The sequence below is a fragment of the Equus przewalskii genome, chromosome 25 (genome assembly GCF_037783145.1).
Source record: "Equus przewalskii isolate Varuska chromosome 25, EquPr2, whole genome shotgun sequence".
NCBI classification, from domain to species: domain Eukaryota; kingdom Metazoa; phylum Chordata; class Mammalia; order Perissodactyla; family Equidae; genus Equus; species Equus przewalskii.
This window is the reverse complement of record NC_091855.1, coordinates 23,420,761-23,444,514: the sequence shown is the minus strand read 5'-3', so window position 1 is coordinate 23,444,514 and position 23,754 is coordinate 23,420,761. Positions and strand designations below refer to the sequence as shown.

Sequence of the window (23,754 nt, the reverse complement as noted above, 5' to 3'; positions counted from 1 at the left end):
CCGCCTTTGAAAGTTCCCCCACCCCGGTCCTCTCCGAGATCTCCGGCAATCCCTAGTCCCACGGGGCGGGCAACGGCAGCTGGGGGACGCCCCGCCCTCTGGGCTTCTGTCCGAGCCTCTGCCGGGAGCCCTGAATGCTGGGCGTGGCCCCTCTGCTAATGGCAGACAGAGAGTTTTGTCTGCTGCCCGGGCGGAGCTCCGGCGCTTCCCCTCCGGGTCGCCGGACCCGCCTTTGAAAGTTCCCCCGCCCAGGTCCTCTCCGAGATCTCCGGCAATCCCTAGTCCCACGGGGCGGGCAACGGCAGCTGGGGGTCGCCCCGCCCTCTGGGCTTCTCTCCGGGCCTCTGCCGGGAGCCCTGAGTGCTCAGCGTGGCCCCTCTGCTACCGGCAGACAGAGAGTTTTGTCTGCTGCCTGGCGGAGCTCCGGCGCTTCCCCACCGGGTCGCCGGACCCACCTTTGAAAGTTCCCCCGCCCCGGTCCTCTCCGAGATCTCCGGCAATCCCTAGTCCCACGGGGCGGGCAACGGCAGCTGGGAGACCTCCGTGCCCTCCGTGTCTCTCTCTGGGACCCTCCGGGTGCCCCGAGCACCAGGCCGGGCCTCCCCGCCAATGGCGGGGAGAGACTCTCCCCACGGGCTCAGGTGTGCAACTCCAAAGTTTCCCTCTGCGTTTAGGAGTAATTGCGGGGGGTTTAAGTAGGGTTCTGGTCACCTGTTTCCACCGTCGCTCCTCTGTTGTGTTCTCGCTCCTGCCCTAGATGTGTGTGGATCCTCTGGGGGCGTCCGTTGGAAGAAAGCCGCTTGCGGGTACTAGGCTGCCCGTCGGGGTCGGAGAGTTTTCACCTATTTCCACATCCTCCCGGAGGAAAGTCCGTCCGCCTTCCGATGTATAGTCGCGTGGGTGTCTCAGACGTCCTGAGATGCTGTCTGGATATCCTTTGTCAAGCGATAAGTGTCCAAATAATTGTAGACTCGAAGGGCGAGAGACAAAGAGGACTACTCACGGCGCCATCTTGGAATTCCTCTCAGTAAGTATTTTTTTAATTGGTTCCTTTATCAAAAGGGAATTTGCTTGTAAATAACAATAAATGAATCAAACAGTTAAGTTAAACATTCCAACTATTGACAGGTATCCAGTGGGAGTTTAATTTCAACTATCAATTTCTTCTCATAAGGAGATGGTAATCCTACACTAGCCATCCTCTAGCCCAATGGCTTCATCATATTTTCTTTATCCATCTTCCTTTGTGCTCTCTTTTTCTCTGTGAGATTGGAAAGACACAGACATTTTCCTACAGTGATAAAACGTGTTACTCTTATGTCGCTCCATTACAAATAACTTATCTGTGCCCTGTCTCTCTGTCTTTGCCTCTCCCGCACTCATTTGCTGTTACCATCTGCTGCCTCTGCTCTTTTCATGCCTTCTGTCTCTGTTGCTCTTGCCATCCCACTCCCGTGGGCATCCTCATTTTGGTCAATGGGGTAGTTCCTACCCCTCAGGGTCTGGGGAGGAAGAAAAGAAAAGGGTTTCCTGACAGATCGTCACAGGCAAACCACTCATAGAAAATAAACAGGCTTTCCTCCCTCTACCTTCAGTGTTTCTATAGTCCTCCACTCTACCAGCTGAGCTATCGAAGGGCGCTACCTTTAGTGTTTCTAATTTTCTTACTTTTTATTATCTCTGGAACAGAAAATTAGCTTTCTGTTTATTGCTTTAGATTTTATCCTGCCCACACTTGTGGATAACACCAAGTTAATTTCTCTGTCATCTCCTAGATTTCAGAACTAAATTTCATTCTATTCACATTGCTCTTCATCCCACATCCGAGAGTTTAGGTCATACTATCCTTTCTAATTTGGTACCTTCACAGTGGTTCCCCTCCATTTTTTGTCCTTTTACTAATTCTGAAGAAAGAAATGTCCTATGTCATCATTATAAGATAGCTTGACTTAGGTGACAAAGAGTGCTCATTTGATTAAGAATCAGAAAACGAAATTTATGAAGACTCATGCCTGCCACTAATGACCCTGAGACCTGATGCAATGCACTTGGCTTCCACAAGCCTTAGTTTCCCCATTTGTAATATGTCGATATTTAAAAATGTGGCCAAACAGGCCTATTGAGAGGATCCAGAGCTCGTAACCATTCAAAGACTGCTTCAGGGGACATGATCTCTATTATATTTTGTCTCTCTTTTGGAACACATGTGCCTTTTAACCTTCTTCTACTGCAATATAATTTCAGCCTTTCAGGAAGATGGACACTTAGATCATTATAACTAAACATCACACCTCTTGCTTCCACCCCTTGATACCTCTTCTTGCTTCCCATTCCCAAAGAGGGCCCTTCTAGTACTACTGAAAACACTGCTGCTGACAAAGGGTTGGCACACAGCTTTGGGGATGATAGCATAATTGTTTTGCATACAGATATAATCAGCTTTACTCTGAAACAATTTCATTTTTAGAAGAAAAACGTATATATCCCTTTAAGATTTATTTCCCTAACTTCTAAAAACTCCTAGTTAGAAAGTCTTGTGATTTTAGTCACATAGTCAATAGAACAGCCAGAAAATTACTCCATTTCTTTTAGAAGCTACATCTCCTGGTCTCTAAGTTTTCTTCCCAAAATTGATTTTAAAATTGAGGAAAACTGTGTTTGTTGAGATGCTCTGAATCAGTAGGAAGATCTGTACTTTGTGACTAATTGTTCAAGAAACTCTAAAATTCAAATTAAAGTCTTCTCCTCTATAACATATGGGTGAAACTTGCTGCAATATATATTATATAGATATAACATATCATATATATGATATGATACATATATGTTATATATGATATATTTTGCACATATGTATAATATACAGGGAATTGTGTATATATAATATATAGGGGATATATATATAAAGGGAACTTTATATATAATATAGGCAGTATACGCATTGATACATTTGTCTTGTCATCAAACAGGAATGGGGAATTTTGGTTGCCAATGTCAGCTTGCCAAATGGTCAGTTACACATCCTACATCTCATTGATAACATGGTCCTTCCTAATTTCCAAAATATAAACAGTGCCTAACACTAATACTTATTAAACTTATCACCTTGAAAATCTTACTGTGGCAATTGGACAAATAAAATGAACCAGAGTACAAGAAGAAACCTTCAAAAAGTAGAAGGAAAAACAGAAACACCATTTTTACCCCCAAATTATAGTTCCTGAAATGTCAGCTGTTGAAAGGAGAGCAGGAACACAGTTTGCATGGCTCTCGCAGGTGGTCAGATGATGGATCGCAGGGCAAGCCAAAACAAAAAAAAAGGGAAGTCAGGAGAAAACACCTGGCTAAGCAGACCAGTGTTCAGAGCCTCAACATGAGGAATACACATATATTGCGAAGGAAAGAAAACATTATGTGGAATGTTGAAATGAACCGTCCCTGAACAAAACCTATGAGAAACTCATCTGGATTTTAGAGATACATGCATCTGAGTTCCACTTTATCTAAGAGAAATAGAAAATGGAAAAAAAAAGGGAGAGGGGAGCGTACCCAGTCTATAGGATTTCTTCTGCATTTTCCTTGGAAATCCATAGAATAAATCCCTAAAATTGACATCAACACCTGGAACCCAGTTAACTCTCAGTAAATGCTCATGGAATAAGTGAATGAAGATTGAGGAAAAGTGACAACATATAATATTTACTGAGACATATTCATCTTCCTTCATGAAATTTTCCTGACCCCTACCAAAACTTGGCCAATCAGACTTCATGAAAATCTTCATTTTGTCTTAAATTCCTTATTTTATAGAGAAAGCAATATATATTTTTTCTGATTATTAGGCATAAGAGAACAAAGTCACTCTTCAGTTAATATTCTTCCTTTTGGAATGACAACAAGATCAAAACTTGTAGTTTACAATGTTTGGGCTTGTACCTCTTGTGTTGATTACTAAGAGTATTTGTATAAGTAATAAATGAAGGTAGATGGATGGGTACATTTTATTACCTCATTGACTCAATTATTTATTGAGCATATACTATATCCAAGGTAGCTTCAGGTCATAAAAATCATACAGTGGCAGACATCAGCGTAAAAATTTCAGGCTGTGCTGACATAAGGTATGTATATATCTCCAAGCTATGTACACCAATTTAACATGGTTAAGGACAGTGACTTGAACTGTGATTAGAAAACAGTTCCAGGAGTCTATATATTGCCTCTCTTGCCTGATAGCTCACAATTGATCATTCCTAAGTTCGCAAAGTGCTTACCTATTTTTAAGATGTTCAGATAGAGAAATTTTACTCCTTTATTTAGCAATCTTTCCTACAATTCAATAACTCTATCAACTTTGCTTACATGTATATACTTTGTGAGGTCTAGTGTTTTTAACTTATCTGTTTTCTCCTTCTCCTTCTCTATTTCCTCTGCTTTTTCCTTTGATGAGAACAAAAACACTCTCCTTGGGAAACCACTTATTTATAGTCTGATGCTTCAATCTTACTTCCCATCTACTCTTTAATTGGGTGCTTGATCCCAATCCCTTTATCCTTTCTAAATTCCAGATGAATAGCAAATGGTAAAGTACCTTTCTGAGCAGACTTTTCAATATCAGGTGCTCACAGTACATAAGAGAAGCAAACCAAAAGGTGATATATTTGCATCCTAGAGGCCAGGGACCATTTTGAAATCACAGAAAAAGTGGCCATAGCTAACACCACTGAATAAGTTTCTTCTGTTAGTGTCTCTTTTAACCTGTTCTCAAAGGATATTCCCAAAAGCTGGGGATAGATGGTACTGTAGTTCTAACTGCTAAATGGTCATTAATTTTCTACTTTTCTGGGCATAAGTGTCTGGATCCAATAAGGACTGAACCAGAGCCTTTGTACGGTATACAGGTAATTTCAGTGACCCAAATGCCCAGGTATGAATCTCTTAACATATTGACTCATCATGCTATGCTTCAATAAACTGGTTAAAATCAAAATACAAGATCTCCCAAGAAGAGGATGACTCTTTTCTCCTTTTGGTGATTAGCCCTCCTTTCTCACCATGGTCTGCATGAACACGGTGACTTCTAAAGCTATAATAGGAATGTGCCAAGGAAGCCAAATAGACTATAATGTTATCAGCCAGAAATCCATACCCTTGCAACAAAAACTCTTATTTCTCTGACTCTATTTTATTTTAGTTACTGTTTAGCTTATGCAAAATTAATGTTAGCAGATATTAAAGTCACAATATCATGACATCATTTAATCAGATCTGTGCGTTTTAAAGATAATATTTTCACTTAGGACACTATCGAGTTTTTATTTAAATGTTATCAAGGTCCCATAAACAAACATAGAAGAACTCATGAAGTCAAAATATTTTCATTAGGTCTGGGTTAACATCAAGTATTTGTTTATCATAATACACTGAGGGAAAAAAACCTCAACATGACCCAAAGATGATCTCATTAATGGTCTTATTAGTAATGTTATTGATGCAGAATCCAATGAAATTCTGATGGCCTTGAAAAGAGTTTATTATTGCCCTGAGTAATGGACTGGAAAAAGCCGGGATGCTCATTTTATAATTAAGCTACCAAGTACGGTTGTAAGAATATAAAGCTATCTATTCTTAAATAAGTACAGTTCTCAAAAAATCATCTTTTCAGTTGTAATACTATGATAGTATTACTCATCATCACCATCGCCATCATCACCACACATTTAGCATTTTTCTTCTAGGTTCTGTTCCTACTCAAAGAGGTAGATACAATAATTATGCCCATTTTACAGTTGAGGAAGTTGACAGTTGAAGTAAATTGTCCAAAGACACATAGCTCATTAGTGTATAGACAAGGGTTGAACCCAGGCTATTTGGCTCCAGAGTCCTCCTTGCTCTTTAGGTAATTTAGCTAATTACACTAAAATGCCTCTCTCTGCTTGGTTTCCAACACAGATAAACAGGAATATAGGAGGAAAACACACAAAATTACTATAACATATTACCACTTTTCTACACCACCACTGTTTGCTAAAAGAAGATTTACATATGAAGTGCTACTATAGAAGATTTCTATTAAAAGATTTCTGCTATAAGTGGTCACCAAAGTTTTGAATGGTCCCTACATATGCTTGAAGTGAAAGGATAGATGGAAAAGACTATGGGTGATGGGCTCTCATTTGAATATGTGACAGTAACGTTTTGAAGAGCTATTTTGAGAAAATGAATAAAAAGTTTGATAATACAATGTGTTTGGCAAGGTTGAGGAGAAACATTCACATATTGCTGGTAGGAATGTAGATCTGTACAACTCTTTGGAGTCCAATTATTTGTAATGCACTTATCTATTGACCTAGCAATCCCACTTTCAGGGATTTATCCCACAGATCTTCTTGTACGTGCATGCAAAGACTAATAAATAAAAATACACATTTTCTTACTTTTAGTAGTAGTAAAAAGCTGAGAAAAATCTAAATGCATATCAGCAGGGTGCTGATTTAATCCCATATGACATCTCCATAAAATGTAATATTATGTGACCATTAAAAAAGAACAAAGTAGATCTATATATTCTTACATGAAATAGTCTCTAAGAAATTTGAAGTGAAAAAAGGCAAAATTCAGAAGAAGGTGTTAACATTGTGTCAAGAAGAAGGAAGTAAAAGAGGAGAGGAGAATATGATTATAACTATATGTTGTAGACTCATAGATTAGCTCCAAAATAATATACAAAAAGCTGATAATTTTGGTTGTCTTCGAGAAGAGAATTTGAGAACTAAGATTAGGGGTAAAAGGGAGAATTTTTACAACTTTGCCTTCTGTTTCATGTGCAATTTTTTTTAACTATTTAAAAATAAAAACATTGTGAATTAACATTTATTAAGAAGAGTTTAATATTAAATGTTTAGAAAGAATCCTACTATCATACTCAAATCTGGCTATTAGTGATGCTATAAATAAACTTAGACTTGAGGTGTTTGATACATTACAAGAAACATAAAACATGCCAAAGAGAAACAAAATTATGTATTATCTTTCAAAAATTAGGTTTTGAGAAAAGCTGAAGTAGACTATAATCATTTGGTACGGAAATAGCAAGTCTCAGGTGTGATGCTGATAGTTTGATAGACACTACTTGATTACATATAAGATCCTGCTTTGTGATTTTTCCATCCCCACTAAAACTCTGTTAAGAGAAGTGGTATGGTCAGGCAAATGTCTAATAGTAATGGTTATTCAAATCTTAGAATGAAGACCAAAGGGGGTTCTATAATTTCCTTCCCAGAAGAATTTTTTAATAGTGAAGAAGTCAGCTTTCCTGGTTGACTTGAGGTAAGTGTTTCTGAGTCAAAGGGATAAACTAAAAAATTCAGCTCTGGGATTTCTAGATAAACCAGGCCTAAAGATGAAGTCACATATTCTGGTACCATAGAGGAGAAAGTGAGAGAAAAAGAAAGAGAAGAAAATCAGAAGTCTAGTGTAATAAACTGTGGCTCACGAAACTATGCCAAAACTAGGCAAGAATCACCCATATACTATTGACTTTGCCAAAACACTGGAAATTGAGTCTTCTTAGATACCAAAGGCAAATAAGTTAAAGCAAAGGGCAAAAAAACAGCTGCTAGGCAAGCAGGTGCAAAAGAAGGAAGATTCAATAAGCACTAGTAGCCTTTGGAGGTAGGATTTGGACACATATCTTGGTGATGTTATTTTCATACAGCTCCCATATTATCATTCATCTCTATGATGCTTCCAAGACAAGAGAGTCTATCGGAAGTGGACGAGACTACCAAAGCTGTTCTCTGACACAAATAAATGCATTGTGGAGTTTGAGTGTTTTAAGGTCAGCATATATTTGTATGGCATTCTATGTCTTTTCCCCTCTATGTCTAAGAAGAAAAAATGAATCTCATTACAGATAAATTAATAAGACTTCAGGTTCAAAGTGATTAGGGGGGCCATTCTGCATATACCTAATAACCAGGCATATACTCAAACACAATTTCCATGAGAAACATATACCCCTATTTTAGAAAGATTGAGAAAATGGCGACACACAGAGGAATTAGCTTCTGAGAAGAGGCAAAGATTGAAAGAAAGGGGAAATTGATATCCATGAATATGTGTTCACTATATTCATTCATTCTTACTCATATTTAATTACTATGAGTTCATTGTATTCATTCAAGTCATACTGCACACAGCTTGAAAGGGATAGAATGAAGTAGGGGCAAGGAAATCGTAGGGCGGAGTCACAATCAGACAGGGTAAAAGACAACAAACCATTTTATAGACTTTCATTTGAGCAAACACCCATGAGACCGACAAGAAGTTTATACCTATTTTCAGAACTGCATCCTCTTAGGCTACTGCCAGCCTCGCAAAACTGGAACCCTAGGAACAGGTGATGGCCTCCAGTAATTCTCCAGAAAGCAGCTCTGTTTTCTCTAGTAGTTCTTCAGGTCACCCTGGAGTTGGATTCACCATGATGACTGCTAACTCTGTTGCTCTTTTGTACTTTAAAAGTAAGTTCTAAGCTGGAAATTTTCTTATTATAAATTTTTAAATATTCCTGCAAGATGAATCAAACCCAGTAATGTCCCCCATTCAACCAAAGACCTTGATTTGCACACTCTCTAATATGTTTGGTGATAATAGCCAGAGAAGAATTTATGGTGTGATACTCTTGGAGGATTTGGAAATTAGGGGTAGAAAGATTTGGAATGAGCAACGATATATATATCATAGATACTATGGAAAAAGACAAAGTATTGAAAAAGAGAAGGTAAGAAAGGGAGAAAGCCAGAGAAGCTGATTAGAAAATTATTTCTGCTTCTTGGAAACACTCAGCAGGGAGCTGGGCTGCAATCATTGATAGAAGGGCTGGCCAGCAAAGCCAAAAGGAAGTAGCTTTTGTCTCAAGATCACTGCCCTCTATCATGGCTAGAAGCTTTCTCTTTACTCTTGGAGATCATCCTTCTTTTCATGCTCTTCTCTCCAGTAAAAAGAATGTCACACAAACCCTTAGAAACAGCCATTGCCCCAAACAAACAACATTTTGTAGCAGATAAACAAGTAAAAAAATAGATGATGTCATTCAGTATTTTGCCTGCCTGACTTTCTAGAAGACAAGCATTCTAAAACAGAATTACTGGACAAGTTCATGACTTACATTCAAAGTTGGCTAAAGCTTAATTCTCTATGTCCCTTAAAGGGAAAAAAGAAGGTCTGTTTTGAAACCCGAGCAATTGCACCCTATGACTTCTACTGAAATGACAGCTGGAGACAAGGCTGAGAGGGCAAGAGGAAAACCTTCTCCCTCTCAAACTCAGGCTGCACCAGTCTTATTTCTTGTACTCTCACAATGAGAAGCTGGGTAAGAGGAGGATGTGCACACATTACAGAAACAACATGAGATTCTATAACAGGTTGAACTATGAACTCTGACATCCTTCTTCCATGAGAAGAGGGGTTTAGAAGTCCTAATTACCAGTACCTATTTTCTCTCCTAATTTAGTTGCATAGTCTTCTCAGACTTTTCCACCCAAGTGCCAATAATGCCAGCGATGGATTAGAGAAGACACACAATAAAAATGATGTCTTTAAATTCTTATTAATTTTTTTGTAAAACATAAGAATAAGATTCATAAATTAAACATTCACGCTTATTTCCATTCTTCTTCATAATATATCACTTTGGTTTTGATTCAAGTTTTTACTCCAAATCAACAATTAAAATTGACTTCAAGAAAATGTATAACATTTACTTTGAGGCTCTACATTGCCCTGGGTACATGTCTACATACCTGAGTACTGAAGGTCTTAGATTAGTTTAAAGGACTCACGTTTTGTTTTATTTTGTTTCGTTTTATTTCTTTTCAACCACTGCTCAATTACTGGCCACTGTATATTCTTTCTCTGGTGCTCTTGCCAAAATTAACTTCCTTAGTATGTTAAAGATTTATCATGAGAATTCAAAGTTGATTTCCAAAATCCAATTTTTGCTCTTTACCTAAATATTGAATTAAAACCAGTTATACTTTTTCTATACTGTAATAAAAGTTGGGAACACATCTTTGCTGACACATTTCCTCTCAATGCTGCTTTTGGTGGCTCTGAATGGAGAATCTTTTACCAGGTTTAGAAAACCTGCTGGCATCTGTGCCCTGGAGGAGAGTCACTGTCTTCCCAGGGGGAAGAATTCTGGAACTTGTCTTATAATAACTTTCCATGGCTGATCAGACAGAATATGTGAAATTAGTTACAAGATAAAGTATGGATAATGCTCAAAAAGCAAATCCTGATATAATGATCCAATAAATCCCTCAGTTCTCTGTTCTGGAAATAAGTCTCTGAAGCCAGAAGATGCCAGATTCAACTTTGGCTGAGGATTTCCACCTCCATGCTCAGCTTCCACCTTATTTCTTTCTGGAAACTAATGTAAAAGAAAAAGAAAAGGCTTTCCATAGTTATGCTATACATTTTTTTTAAGAAGCCAGACACAAATGACCACATATTACATGATTCCATTTCTATGAAATGTTCAGAAAAGGCAAATTTATAGAGACAATAGCAGATCAGTAGTTACTTAGGGCTAAGGATAGAAGCAAAGATTAACTGCAAATGGACATGAGGGAGATTTTAGGGGTGATGGAAATGTTCTAAAATGCATTGTGGTGATGTTTAGACAACTCTATAAATTTAATAAAAATCATTGAATTGTAGGCCTACAATGGATGAATTTTGTGGTATGGAAATTAGACCTCAATAAAGCTGCTTAAAGAAAGAGAAAACACCAGTCTTTAGAGAAAGAGGATGCTTCAGTGAGGTTTTTAATGATCTAAATATCATGAGAAATTTCTGGCTAATTAGAAATGTTTCAACACAGCAAAATAGGACATTGCTTAAATTAACTGAGAGTGACGCCAAGACAAACATAAAGCAGTCTACTTTGGGAAGCGGTTGTTTATACCGATTGTTTACATTTCTTTTTTGTTGTTGCTAATTTATATGGAACATTTACCCCCAAAAAGTAGATTTGGTCTTTATTAGTTTGTTATCCTGATAATATATCTCCCAAGAAAAAAGGTAAAACTAGTTAGCACTTGTAAAATATTTAACATGATGGAGTAAGTAAGTGAAATGTACTTGGATTATTTCCTTTTCTGAGTTTGTTCCTACAGAAAACCCTAGTGAGGAAAGAAGCAAAAAATGAGGAGATAATACTGAGAATTATGTGAATTAGATGCTCAACTAACCCAATTTTGTCTTCCTGGGTCCACAAGAAGACTATATTTCTCAGCTTCCTTTGCATTTAGGATGGAGTCATGTCTGACAAAATGTATGTAGAAGTGAGGTATGTCACTTCCAGGCAAGGCAATAAAACACACTGGATAACCATTCAAGCTCGCTCTCTCTCTCTTCCCTATGGATACAGCTAGACGTGAAGAACTCCAAGGTGCTGAACTCAGCTCATGGAAGAATCCTAGATGCCTAAATTACTTCTTTGAAGAAAGCTGACAAGGAGAGCTGCCCATTTGGCATTGGACTTTGCCTGAACAAGAAATAAATCTTTCTTTTGTTGAGCCATTGAAATGTTGGGATTGTTTGTTACAGGTAATTACCCTGACTTATTACCCTAGTTAGTTATTTAATTACCTTAACTAATCTAATATGCTATAAGACTCAAAGTATATTTCTTCTTTTCTTCCTTTTATCATCTAGGCCTATTCTTTCCCTCATGCCCATCCTTCCTCTTTCCTTTCCTATTCCCCTACCTCATGACTCCAGTTAGTGTTCATTTCTGAGGCAGAGGAAGAAATCCGTAAGTAATATCCAGCCTGTTCCTCATTAAGACCCTTCTTCAAGAATTAGAATATTTGAGTGGGATAAGGTAAAAATAATAAGCCAGAATTCTTCATTCAGAAGAATAAGAATGTGTCTCAAGTCTTTGCTTAAAATGTTGCATTATCACCAAGAACAATGATTTGCCCATCCTCCTGAAAAAAAATCCTACAGTGATAAAATGCCAGGAAAGAAATGTCAGAGTTGGCAGCCACCTTCCGGGCCATGAACTTTGTTTTTATTTTCTGAAGCTTCTGAAGCCTTTGGTAGTGGAGAAGTGCATTCTGGTTGTTCTAATGCTTTTTGTCGACCCCTGAGGGTTATCTCCCTAAGACAAGAAATTACTCTTTCAATTCATTTTCAAGTTGTTTCATTATCCAGATGCCCTTTCCTCCTTTTCCACATATAGAGCAAATGCAAGGAAAGAAGAGAGGACCCACCCCAATTCAGAAACCACACCCCGGGCCACACTCAGCCTGTTACCATCATCCCAGCCCTTCATCCTGTCAACCCCAGTACCCCCCAACTCCACAGTCAAAAAATAAAATAATTCAAATAAAAAACAGCTCATAAAACAGTAAACAAAATAAAGTCAGTTTTTCTTTTCTTTTTTTAAGAACAAAATGAAACTTGAGGGAAAACTTACTGGAGTTACAGTTTATCCTGATACAGTCTAGATGGGGAAAAATAAATGAAAGATGAAATTGCATCCTTCAAGGTAACAGCTGCAGACATCCAAAAACAATCAGTCCACCCTTCCGGGGACAGACACACGCAAGAAATGTGGCCATTTTATATATATATAGTATGCACAAGTTTAGGGGTGGGTGTATATGTACAGTATATTATTTAGTAAAGTTGGATACATATATATATACACACACACACATATATATATACACATATGTATAGAGATATATACTGGTATACATATATATCCACAATAGACACCAAGTATGCTTCTTTTTTTCCCCCAAAACCAATTCATTTATGTAAAGTATTTCAAACCTGGATTTTGAAATATTGATTTTGTTAAACTTGGAAAATTATGCAAAAATTTTCCCACCCAATTCAGGTTATATTCTATTTCCCTCTACAATTGATTTTCTTAAAATTTATCTTTAAAAGTAGCATTAACACATTTTTGTATTAGTATTTCAAAAATATATTACCAGTCTGACACATTGTATCATTTAAAAACATCTGTCCATGAAGCTTCTCAGGGCAGTATTTAACCCTTTCTCTTTTTCTAAAAATGAACTCCCTCCACCCTCTCCTTAGGTTGGGCCCCAAATGCTATAGAAATTTGCACAGGCAGATTTGCCATTATCTTTAAAGGTAAGGAAAGGGTTAACACTACCTGGTCATTTCCTGTCATAAAATGGCCACTTGCAAACAGCTAACCGCACAAACACCCATCCCAGATTTTAGAGAGGTGGGGTCAGGTGTAGGGTGAAAGGAGTTGTACGATGTTATCGCAATTGACTGGGTTCTCTGCTCTTGTTTCAAAGGCTCCCAGACCAACCCACTCATGAAGCCCATCTCTGTCTTCCTGCCTGAATGCTCAGACTGAATCAAGTGCCTACAGCATTCAAGGAGAAGGCGAGACAACTACATGGGGAGGAGGTCTCGGGCACCTTTGACATCCTACCTACTTCACTCTGTGATTCTGCATCTTGAGAAAAGAAAATTCTTTGTTTTAATTTTTTTTTTAAATGAGAAAGAGAAGGAAAAAAGAGTGGCTAATTTTCCAGTGTTGGTAACCAGACAAGGTATTCTGTGCCAGAGATCAGAGTGTCCATCTTTTTATTAGTATCCGTTTAGAGTCATAGTCACACAGCATAAAGGTAGAGTCAGTGGGTGCTAGTCGAGGATTGGGCAGAATGGTTAGAGAAATATGTCAGGCTAATTGTTACCAAGCTGCCCACCTGAACCCAAGTTTGGTTTATGATGGTGGAAATTGCAATAAAAATTTGTTTAAAGCCAGACTTTAAAAGTTAGAAGTAAAATGATAAAGACAAGGAAGAAAGTTACAGAAAAATATACCATTAGAAACTGCTCTTCTTCTGCCTGTGGTCGACTCAGTAGTTTTGGAGGACTTGTTGAGGATAATGCCACCATTTGAATTTCTCAAAGTAAATCATTTTAAGTGAGCACATACAACAGGAACCAGTGGCAACCGACAGGCCAGAATTAAACTATGTGAAATCCAGATAGGAGCAATTTAGAACACCCAATCATTCTGAGGAAGGAGGCAGGAGGCTTATTTGTTCCCCAAAAGAAACATCTCTTGAGAAAAATCTGGGTTTGGTTTCGTGCGGTTAGGTTTGTCATGTGTCGTCAACCGCAACAGAAAAGTGGGAGCAAACAGCCCTGGAGCAACTGGTACGATCACCAGACAGAGGAGGCCATGCCCCTGGTGAGGACCAGGAAGGGGGAGGGCAGGTAGGGAAGAAGGGTGGGGCTTCAGCCACTGGTTGCACCTACTATCACACAAAGCTGGAGAAATACCCCTTCCTGATGAAAGAGAGGGGAAACAGACATATGGGAATAATTTAAGGGAGAGGGAAAGTGAAAGATTGAGCCTAAAGCAACAGACCCAAGAAGGGTAAGCAAGGAGTGGTTTTCTTCTTTGGTTTCTGTGCTGCTGAGGATTCTCTTCTTAGACAAGGGCCTGATTTAGGGAGAGGTATGAGGTTGGGCTCGTCTGGGTTCTAGGTTCATGCAAAGTGTTCCGTGAACTGAACGGTGTCTTTAAACCAATGTGAGGACTTGGAGTTTTCAGGATAGCAAACAAATGGTAATGTTAAGTCAGGAAATGAAGAATTATTTTGCTACTTGACCTGAAGAATAAGTGGTTTGAGGAGAAAAATCTACCCCAGACCCTTGTTCATAGGCTCTGAGAGGGTGATCTTGATAGTGAGAATGTATTTTTTAATGAAAAATGAATCAGGGGAAAATAATTTCCCTCAGAGTTATCTTCAGCAGCAGCCAAAGTTCTCTCTCTGCCTTAGCCTTGGTATGACGTTTGAGGGGTGTGTGTGTGTGTGTGTATGCTGCTCATTTTGTTTAATTTAGTTTTTTGTTTTATTTTAGTAAGTGAGGGGAAATTGTTTTTCATATTGATGAACTTTGAGTTGAGCATGGAAGAGATGAATGTTTCTAGGAGTTGTGTGTCTTCAGGGATGCATAGAGTAAACAGTAGTCAGCAAGTCCATGTTTCCAGAGTGAGAACATCTGGAAAATTTTAATGCAATTAGCCAAACTGCGTGACACTCCCTACAAGCCCCCACCAGCAAGGAAGGGCTGCCTGAACTGCTGAGGATTCTTATGACCACGAACGGGACTGTCCTAATATTGATCGACTTTTCCACTGTACCGTTCAATTTAAACCAGGCGCTAAGGAAAGAGAAGACTCCCTCTGTGCATGTTTAAAAGGTGACCATCAGGAAAGCATTTAGAAGTCATTAAGACTGTCACATCATTGATCCACAGTATTGATCTGTGGAGGTAACAGATAACCTGTGCTGATCTAGCGGTTTAGAAATATGGATTCTAGTCTAAGCTCTGCCACCAACTTTCTATGTCAGCTTTGCAAAGTCATATGTGACTCAGTTTAACATCTGTAAAAATAAGCATAAAAACACTTTCTTGATTTATCTCACAAAGTTATTGTGAGGTTCAAATAATACAAGTTTTTAAAAAATCTTTGAATATACTGACATCATAAAAATATTATTATTGTATCTTTTAATTCTGAGATCAAAATATGATTGGTCAATAGGAAACCTCATAACGTTTAAAAATGTACTGTGTGTCGCTGGACATTTTTCATGCCTGCTATTACCACAGCTGGTTATCTTCAGAAAACAAGGCCCCCAGAAAATTATAGTCTCCCTGATATTGAGGAGACACATTACATCAAAGAAATATACACTACACTTTTATATCATGAGCTTATACGTGTGACCAATTTGAAATAAATTGGAATATCATTTGTGCCTGTGCTAGAAAAGAGACACCACTTCAAAAGAGTGAGGGAACAAAATGATCACTTGAAATTAGTTCCTGGAGAATGCACGTGAATGCAAACTCTGCTTGGAGATGTTTTCTTCTATAACCACGAAAAGGGAAACACGAACTCATGACAAGGAGAAAGATTTATGAAGGGGTCTATTTTGGGGAGGAGGTCGAAGGACCACCTTCAAACAAACTTGAATATGAAGAGTTGTGTATACACATGTAGAAAGAATTTAAGTTCAGTTTTCCACGTTAGGTTTGAAAGAAAGTTAAATAAATTCAAACCAGTAATTGCAGGGAACGATACCCTTTAGGGAAAAAAGAAGTCACTATTGCTTCTGGAGAAGCACAGTGCTCTCCAGGGAGGGGCTAGCTCTCTTTTGCCTAAGATGTCTCAACTTCAGAGGAGCTAGACTGATTGTGTGCCAAAAGGAGCCAAGAGGCAAAAGCAGAGTCTTTTGGACAAGCAAGAGTTTAAAATAGAAGAACAATGCTTCCAGGAATATACATGGGATCTATGATTAACTCTGTGTTGTGTGTGTGTGTGTCTCTGTGTGTGTGTGCATGTGTGTGTGTGTAAGAGACAAGGAAAGAATCTGTCCATTTCTTTCTTAATTCCCTTTTATCTCCCCCCACCCCCTGTTTTTCCTTCTAAGATGTGAGACCTGTCACAGTTAGCTTTCTAATCTTTACAAAACAACATCTAAAACAGAAAAAAAAAGTTGTCTGTTTAAAGACAGTGTGCATTTCCCCAGGGCCCACAGGGCTGAATCATCCTTATATCTATGGCTCTCTCCTATTTTGAAACAGACACAGAGTTAAAAAAAAAAGTCTTCATCTTCTTTTTCTGTGAGCTAGTTAGGAGGTTATGTTTGTTTTGGTTTGGTTTTAGGGGTTTTTTACTTTTATATTTTTTCTGCTGTTTTTCTGAAAAACAGACAATCAGCTACTGGTTTTGGTTTTAGGTATATACTCTTCTGTTGATTTGTTTAAGGTGGGAAGGATGGCGTAGGGAAGAGAAGGTGAGAGGGACAGGGGTACGCCAGCCCCTGCAGGCTGCTCAGTACGCTCTGTTCTCAAGGCTGTTTGCTATGCGGGCCGCAGGCTTTGGGCCTTTGAAGGGTTGAATACCATCTTTTGATATACCATGGCTGATGGTGGGGACGATCGGAAACTCAAGAACACAAACAAAGATCCAGCAAAACAGAAAAACACAACCCAAAATAACCAAACACACACATACACAATCAAACAAAAAAAAAACCAAGAGACACACTGACAATAGAGATCAAATGAGGTTGGACAAGAAAAATGACAGAGTATCGTAAAAGCTGCAGATTGGAAGGAAAAAAAGACATAACTAAACAAGCCACTGCTCAAAACAGTCTTCTGTTTCCTAGAGGTTTTTAGGATTGTAGTGCAGGCAATTTTCAAGTGTGACAAGTTCACCTGACACAGATAAGACTGGTCTGGATTCCAAATCCCACAGTCCCACCAGGCCATGTAGGATTTTATATGGTCTTGCATCTGGTACATTTGTCCATCATGTCTTCTCTACACCTCTGACAAGCCATCCCACTGACATCTTTATAAAGGAGTTTTGTACCCAAACTTATTCTACATACCGGAACACATCATAGGCTTAGAAAGTATGGACTCAGCTATATCACTAATCCTGTCAACACAGGGCACTGACTTTCTACTGAGCAGAATCAGCAGAAATAGAAGTTGTTTTTTTTTTCCTTCTGAAAACCAAGAGGTCCCCATTCTCCATAGAAGGTCAATTAGAATCCGGTCAAGATGGTCAGTAGCAGGAGAGAATGTGAGGCCATAAGCAGGGAATTTCCAAAGTATCTAGTACAGGTAATTACAGTGGAAGGGCAGATCCTATCCCAATACAGCTACAAATTTGAAATTGTGTTAATTTTTCAATACTAAGGAAATATGTATATGTATTATATGAGGAGAACAGAGTAATTGGTGAGTAGCAGTGTGATGTAATCATCTTTATAGAAAAGGGTGCTGAATGATGGGTCAGAAAGACAGGAAGGAAGACGGGGATATGTATTAGGAGCCATGTATTCCTTCCACATGTCAGACACTCTAAACTTATAGAATTATTTCTCCAATGGGACAACAAAAACAATCTGACTTTGTTTCTCTACTAGGAGAAAGTAAGAGGAGATACCAGTGTCATCAAGGCCACCAGAATTCCCCATTTAAATAGTCATTGTGGAGCTAGAAACAATGTATTTCTCATCCTACTCACAAAGCTTAGCTCTCTCCAATCCCAACCTCCCATTTTGCCTCCATTTCTTACCCTATCCCTACCCTCAGCTTTGACTGTTTTGAGTGGTGACCAAGGAATTGGACTTAATGGGAATGTGATTGATCAAAAGATGGACCAAAGTAGCGTGTTTTACACAAAGCTAAACGGTTCCAAAAAACCAAGAAAGGAAACTTAGAAAACAAATAATCTAGTAAAGAAACCACCACTGTCAGAAACCAGAAATTGACATCAAAACCTCATGCAGAAACAAGGAGAAGGTGTTTGTTGCTGTTGGGTTTTGTCCTTGGTCTATCAAACAAGAGGTGAGCAGCTAACTTTCAAGAAACAAACAAAGAATTCAATCAAACCAATGAAAATCAGAAAAGAAAGGGAAGACAAGCCCAAACAGAGTGGCAGAGGGTACTTCATACGATACCTAGGTTAACCATGAGCTTGACACGCCCCCCATCCAGCTCCAAACGCAGGGTGTCAGCAGAGTCCCTGGAGGTAGTAGCCACCAGCAGCCCATAAGCTCGCTGGGACATGAAGCGGAAGGATACATCCTCTGCCTCGGTGTGCATGACCATGGGCATGATGATCTTCATGTACATGCTGCCATCGTAGCTCAAGATGGATGCCTCTGCAAAGAAGAATGGAGGAGAGGTTAGGATAAGGATATCAGAGTTTCCCTTTTCTTCCAGGGTAAGTAGAGTAGAGTGGAGAGGACACTAATTTTGTGGCCCGGTGACTTGTGTTTGATAGACTTCCATTGTTGACACTTTAAGCTATGTGACCTTGAGCAGACCACTTAAACTCTGAGGTTCTATTCCCTCTTTGCAAAAGATATATGTCATTGGTCCCTTCCCTACCATGCTCACAGACTTGTCAAAGGTGCCAAATGAAATAGTGGATGCGAAGGCATTTTGCAAAAGTGAAAATGCCCCTACAAGTAGTAGAAATTGTAATTCCATATGCCATAGATAAAACAAAAATACGTTAAACAAAAATCAGACTCCCGTAAGTATTTCATGAAGAACGGGAGGAAAGCAGTAGTTTATAATCAACACAGCAAACAAATGGATATTTGCCAGAGAGCTTCTGGAAGGAGGAAAGAGCAGCAGCACAGCCTGGTCCCATAACATCCCTAGTGCCCAGGCACAGTAAGAGTTTGCTTGGCCCATTCAGAGAAGACTGATAAAGCTAGAGCTAGAAAAGAAACAACGAAAAGCTAATGACACCCTGAGAACCAGTCATTTTACTTTTATTCAAATAGCACACCTCTAAGGAAGGAAGAAACTCACGCTTATTTGATACCTTCTCCAGTCCAAGCGCTTTGGTTAGGAGCCCCCAACCGCCTCTGACCCCATTATGTTGGCTCACTTAATGTTATAATGTGGGTCTATTCTTCCTACTTTCAAACAGAAAACCAAGGCTCCTGGGGCAGGGGGGATGTTATTGTTGAAAGTCACACAGCCTGGATTTTAACCCAGGATATCTACTACCAAGTCCAGGGCCTGTTCTGCAACACTATGCTGCTCAACATGTGAATTTGGTTAATTATTCATTTAGCAAATATTTTTAGAGACCATAGGAAGAGAATATAACTCACATTCCTATGAAGCTAGCTTGTCACTGGGCCCAGTATCTGGCACTGAGTAGGTCTTCATTAAATATTTGCTGTTGCCAAATAGTTGCTAACTACCTAAACATACTAGGGAGGGTTTGAAAGTAAAACAGATAAGGTCCCTGTTCTTAAGGGAGATGTGGCATACACAAATAACTGTACTAGAACATAAAAGTGGTTAAATGACACAGGACAGATATATCAACAAAGCCAGGGGCATTCTGGAGACAGAGGATATGGCATGCAGGTGAGTAGAGCAGACGGGGTAGAGTCTGATATGGTCTTAGTAGATGGGTGGGGTTTGTAATGAAAGAAATGATGGCATCAGACTTGACAGGTAGATAAAAGAACATTTCTACACCTAAAGGATAGAATCAATGGGAGTGCTCAGATAATAACAAACTATTCAATTTAACAGAAGCATGAAGCATATTTAGAGAAGTAGTTATATAAAGGTTGTTTGAAATTGGAATAAAATCAATGGACTTTGGTAGATACTGGGAAGTAAGTGAATGGTTTTAGATTATGAGGTACTACGGTGCATTCATTTGTGATACTGAGTACCAGACACTCTTCTAGGTGTTGAGGACATAACAGTGAACAAAAGAGACAAATATCTTCTGCCCTCATGTATAAGAGGAATCAGAATAGGGAGAGACCAGACAGACCGTATGGAAGGTACTCAGAATAGTCTGTGTCATCCTCATACCCCTACCCTATTTATACAACACACAAAAGGTCCATGAAAAGCAATTTAAATACACCTGCTCATTCCTGGGAAGCAACCATCACCTTGGAAATACTCATGACATGCTAATAGCTGTGCATTACAATTTGCAAACTCTAAGAGGATTACAGATAACGGTGTGACAGTTGTAGACACTATCACAATAAAAGACATATTATGAAGATCTGTTCTAAGATGGGAAATATAATCTAAATTCAACAAATGCTCCAGATGTGAAAGAAACTATTTTATCTCCTGGAAGAGCAGAATCAAAAGAATATCGATAATGAAAGCTAAAATTTATTGAGTACTTACTATTTGCCTGGTGCTTTCTGAGTCTTTACATGCATTAAGAAAACATTGAATCCTTACAAGAACACTATGAAGAAGATAATATTATTATTATATTTTATAGATACCAGGTCACACAGTTAACAAACGGCAGAGTTGGGAGTTGAAGGCAGGCAGTCGGATTCTCATGCCTATATACTTAAACATTCTGCCAAATTGTCAGAGAGCTATGCTAGGAGCACATCCTTGTTTCTAAGCACCAAAGCCTATGTATGTTTCATGGTAGAGTATGATATTCTTGTGACTATGTGTGTGAGTGTGTAAGTCTGAGCATGTGCACTATACATACATGGCAATTATTTAAAGTTGTATATTTATTAACATAAAAAATTATACAAACATAGATAATACATACGTTCCTAAATAATATATTGTTATATATGAATATGCACAATGCTTTATATGTTTGTATAACTATGAATATAGTTAATCACTACTACTATACACCTCTACTATACACACTTCTACTATACACACTCACTATACCTTCTATTATACACACTCACACACACACACTCACATATATATATATCTGTCGGTGTCGCAATCCAATGTACACATCAGGATAGATGCGGAGAGGGCTGATGGCCACTCTGAGTTTATTGTAACCAGCGTTTCAATATATACATAGCTTACAGCTGTTAGACATACACAGGTGTTCTGGATGAAATAATTAGCGACTGCCAAGAATTCTTAGTGATTTCTCAAGAAGCCCTCCCTCGGCGTCTGTTTTGATATTATCATGTTGTTGCTGTGGTCGTATATTTTTATCTCGGAGCAGGCAAGGTCTCTTAGGCAACGGTCCCTCCTGCTCCCGATATCGATATCGTTTCTCCATCTGTGCCCCCGGGCAGCTGCCACCTGTCTTAGGTTGCCCCCCCTCGGGGTCTTACCCGTCATTGGCTAACCGGCCTTCTCACCGCTGGGTCACAGTTTGTTGGCAAGTTTTTTTCCAGTCATTATTAACCCTTCCTGTGCCAGGGGCGGCTACAATATCTATATTCTCCTTTTTAAGAGATATAAGATAAGATATAGGTACTTACAAGATAAGAGATAAGGTACTCAGTGAGCCATGAAATGGTTGTTTTGATATGTTCAACTTAAATACATTCCAAAATTAGTTGTCACTTTTATCCCTCTGGATATGTGTGGCACCAGAACATATGTATAAATGAATGCATCTTTATGTCAATATTGGTAGTATCAGAGAACAAATATCAAATGAGTATGTAGTTAAACAGCTAATGGTACAAAATAAAGTGTGCCTCTCAATGTGTACCTTCGTGTGCATCTCTCTGAGTGTGTTCTGTCTATTATCAACCTAATATCTTTAAGGGGAGTGTGATGAAGGAGAAAATTTAATATAGGAATCAGCTGAAGTAAAACCTGTTCCAGGAATCATATTAATTGGCTTAAAAGATTTCAAACAGAAGGAGTACCATGAATAGAAAGCTAAGTTGAGGGGAAAAATGAGTTTAAATAAGGAAAGTTATTCAGTCTAAAATCTATGGGAATATTGAGAATTGAGAGGCCAGATCACAGGATGCTCACATAATGGTACTTAGACAGTCTCCCTATTTTATTCCTCTTTTCCTCCTTTATTACCTCCTTTTGTCTTAACGGAATATTTCCTAGCATACTATTTTCATTCCTTTAATGATTCTTAACTTATCTTTTGAGCTACTTTCTTAGTGGTTGCTCTAGGGTTTACAACATGCATCTCAATTTATCAAAACCTGATTCATATTTATACTAACTTAATTCCAGTAGGATATAGAATCTTTACTCTTATATATCTTCTCTCTTCCCTTCCTCCTTATTTTGTGTTATTATTGTTATTCACATTGTGTCTCTGTGTTAAAAACTCAATGATATGTTGTTATAATAATTGCTTTATAAGGACTTATGTCTTTTTAAGAAGCAGAGAGAAGAAAGGAGAGCTCAAATATATTTATAGAAGCTTTTTGTTTTAATTAAGCTTATTATTTACCATCTCTGTTTCTCTTCATTTCTTCTTGTGGATTTGAGTTACCATCTGGTGTCATTTCCTTTCTCCAATATAGCTTCATTCATTTGTGTTTTATTGTCAAATATATTACAATTCTATATGTTATAGGCCCCACAATATAATTTTATAGATATTGGTTTATGCAATTGTTTTTTAAATCAGTTAAAAGAAGAAAGAAAAAGAAATGTGTAATTACACTGTCTTTTATCATCACCTACATAATTACCTTTCCTGGATCTCTGTTTTTTCACATAGATTCAAATTACTATCTGCTATCACTTCCTTTCATCTTGAAGCACTTCTTTTAGTAGTTCTTATTAAACAGGGATACTAGCAATGAATTCCCTGTTTTTGTTTACCTGGGAATGTTTTCATTTCACCTTCACTTGAAAGATAGCTTTGTTGGATATAGGATTCTTGGCTGAAAGTTATATTTCTTTCAGCACTTTGGATGTTGTCTCACTGCCTTTGGCCTCCCTGTTTCTAAAAAGACATCAGTTGTTAATCTTATTGTGGTGCCCTCGTACATCAAGAGTCATTTTTCTCTTGCTGCTTACAAGATTTTTCTTGTTATCTTTGGCTTTCAACATTTTTTTATAGTGGGTCTAGATGTGAACCTCTTTGTATTTCTTCTACTCAGAATTCATTGAGCTTGTTTGGTGTGTAGACTAGTGTTTTTCATCAAATTTGGGAAATTTTCCATCACTAGTTCTTTGAATATTTTTTCTGTCCCTTTCTCTTTCTCCATTCCATCCAGTACTCCCATCATACATATGTCAGTACACTTAATGGTGCCTCACATGTCGCTGGCACTCTGTTCATTTATCTTCATTCATTTTTCTTTCTTCTATTCAGATTGCATAATGTCTTTTGATCTATCTTCAAGTTTGATGATTCTTTCTTCAGCCAATTCA

The 23,754-nt window shown here is 38.4% G+C and overlaps 1 protein-coding gene across 39 annotated transcripts in view; it reads right to left on the bottom strand.

Annotated features, from left to right (window-relative positions):
- NRXN3 (neurexin 3) overlaps positions 1 to 23,754 on the bottom strand; it is a 1,503,251-nt gene that overhangs the window by 910,565 nt on the left and 568,932 nt on the right. For 28 of the 39 annotated variants that reach the window (XR_011533070.1, XR_011533071.1, XR_011533074.1 and 25 more), the window contains 2 exons: positions 18,567 to 18,770; positions 12,488 to 12,514 (listed from right to left, as the gene is read on the bottom strand). Coding sequence is in view for 33 of the 39 variants with exons in the window: in XM_070594342.1 (XP_070450443.1) it covers positions 12,488 to 12,514; positions 18,567 to 18,770 (231 nt within the window). In the remaining 6 variants the exon portion in view is untranslated. The remainder of the gene's footprint in view (positions 1 to 12,487; positions 12,515 to 18,566; positions 18,771 to 23,754) is intronic. The other 11 variants (XR_011533072.1, XR_011533075.1, XM_070594357.1 and 8 more) reach the window with 1 other exon arrangement.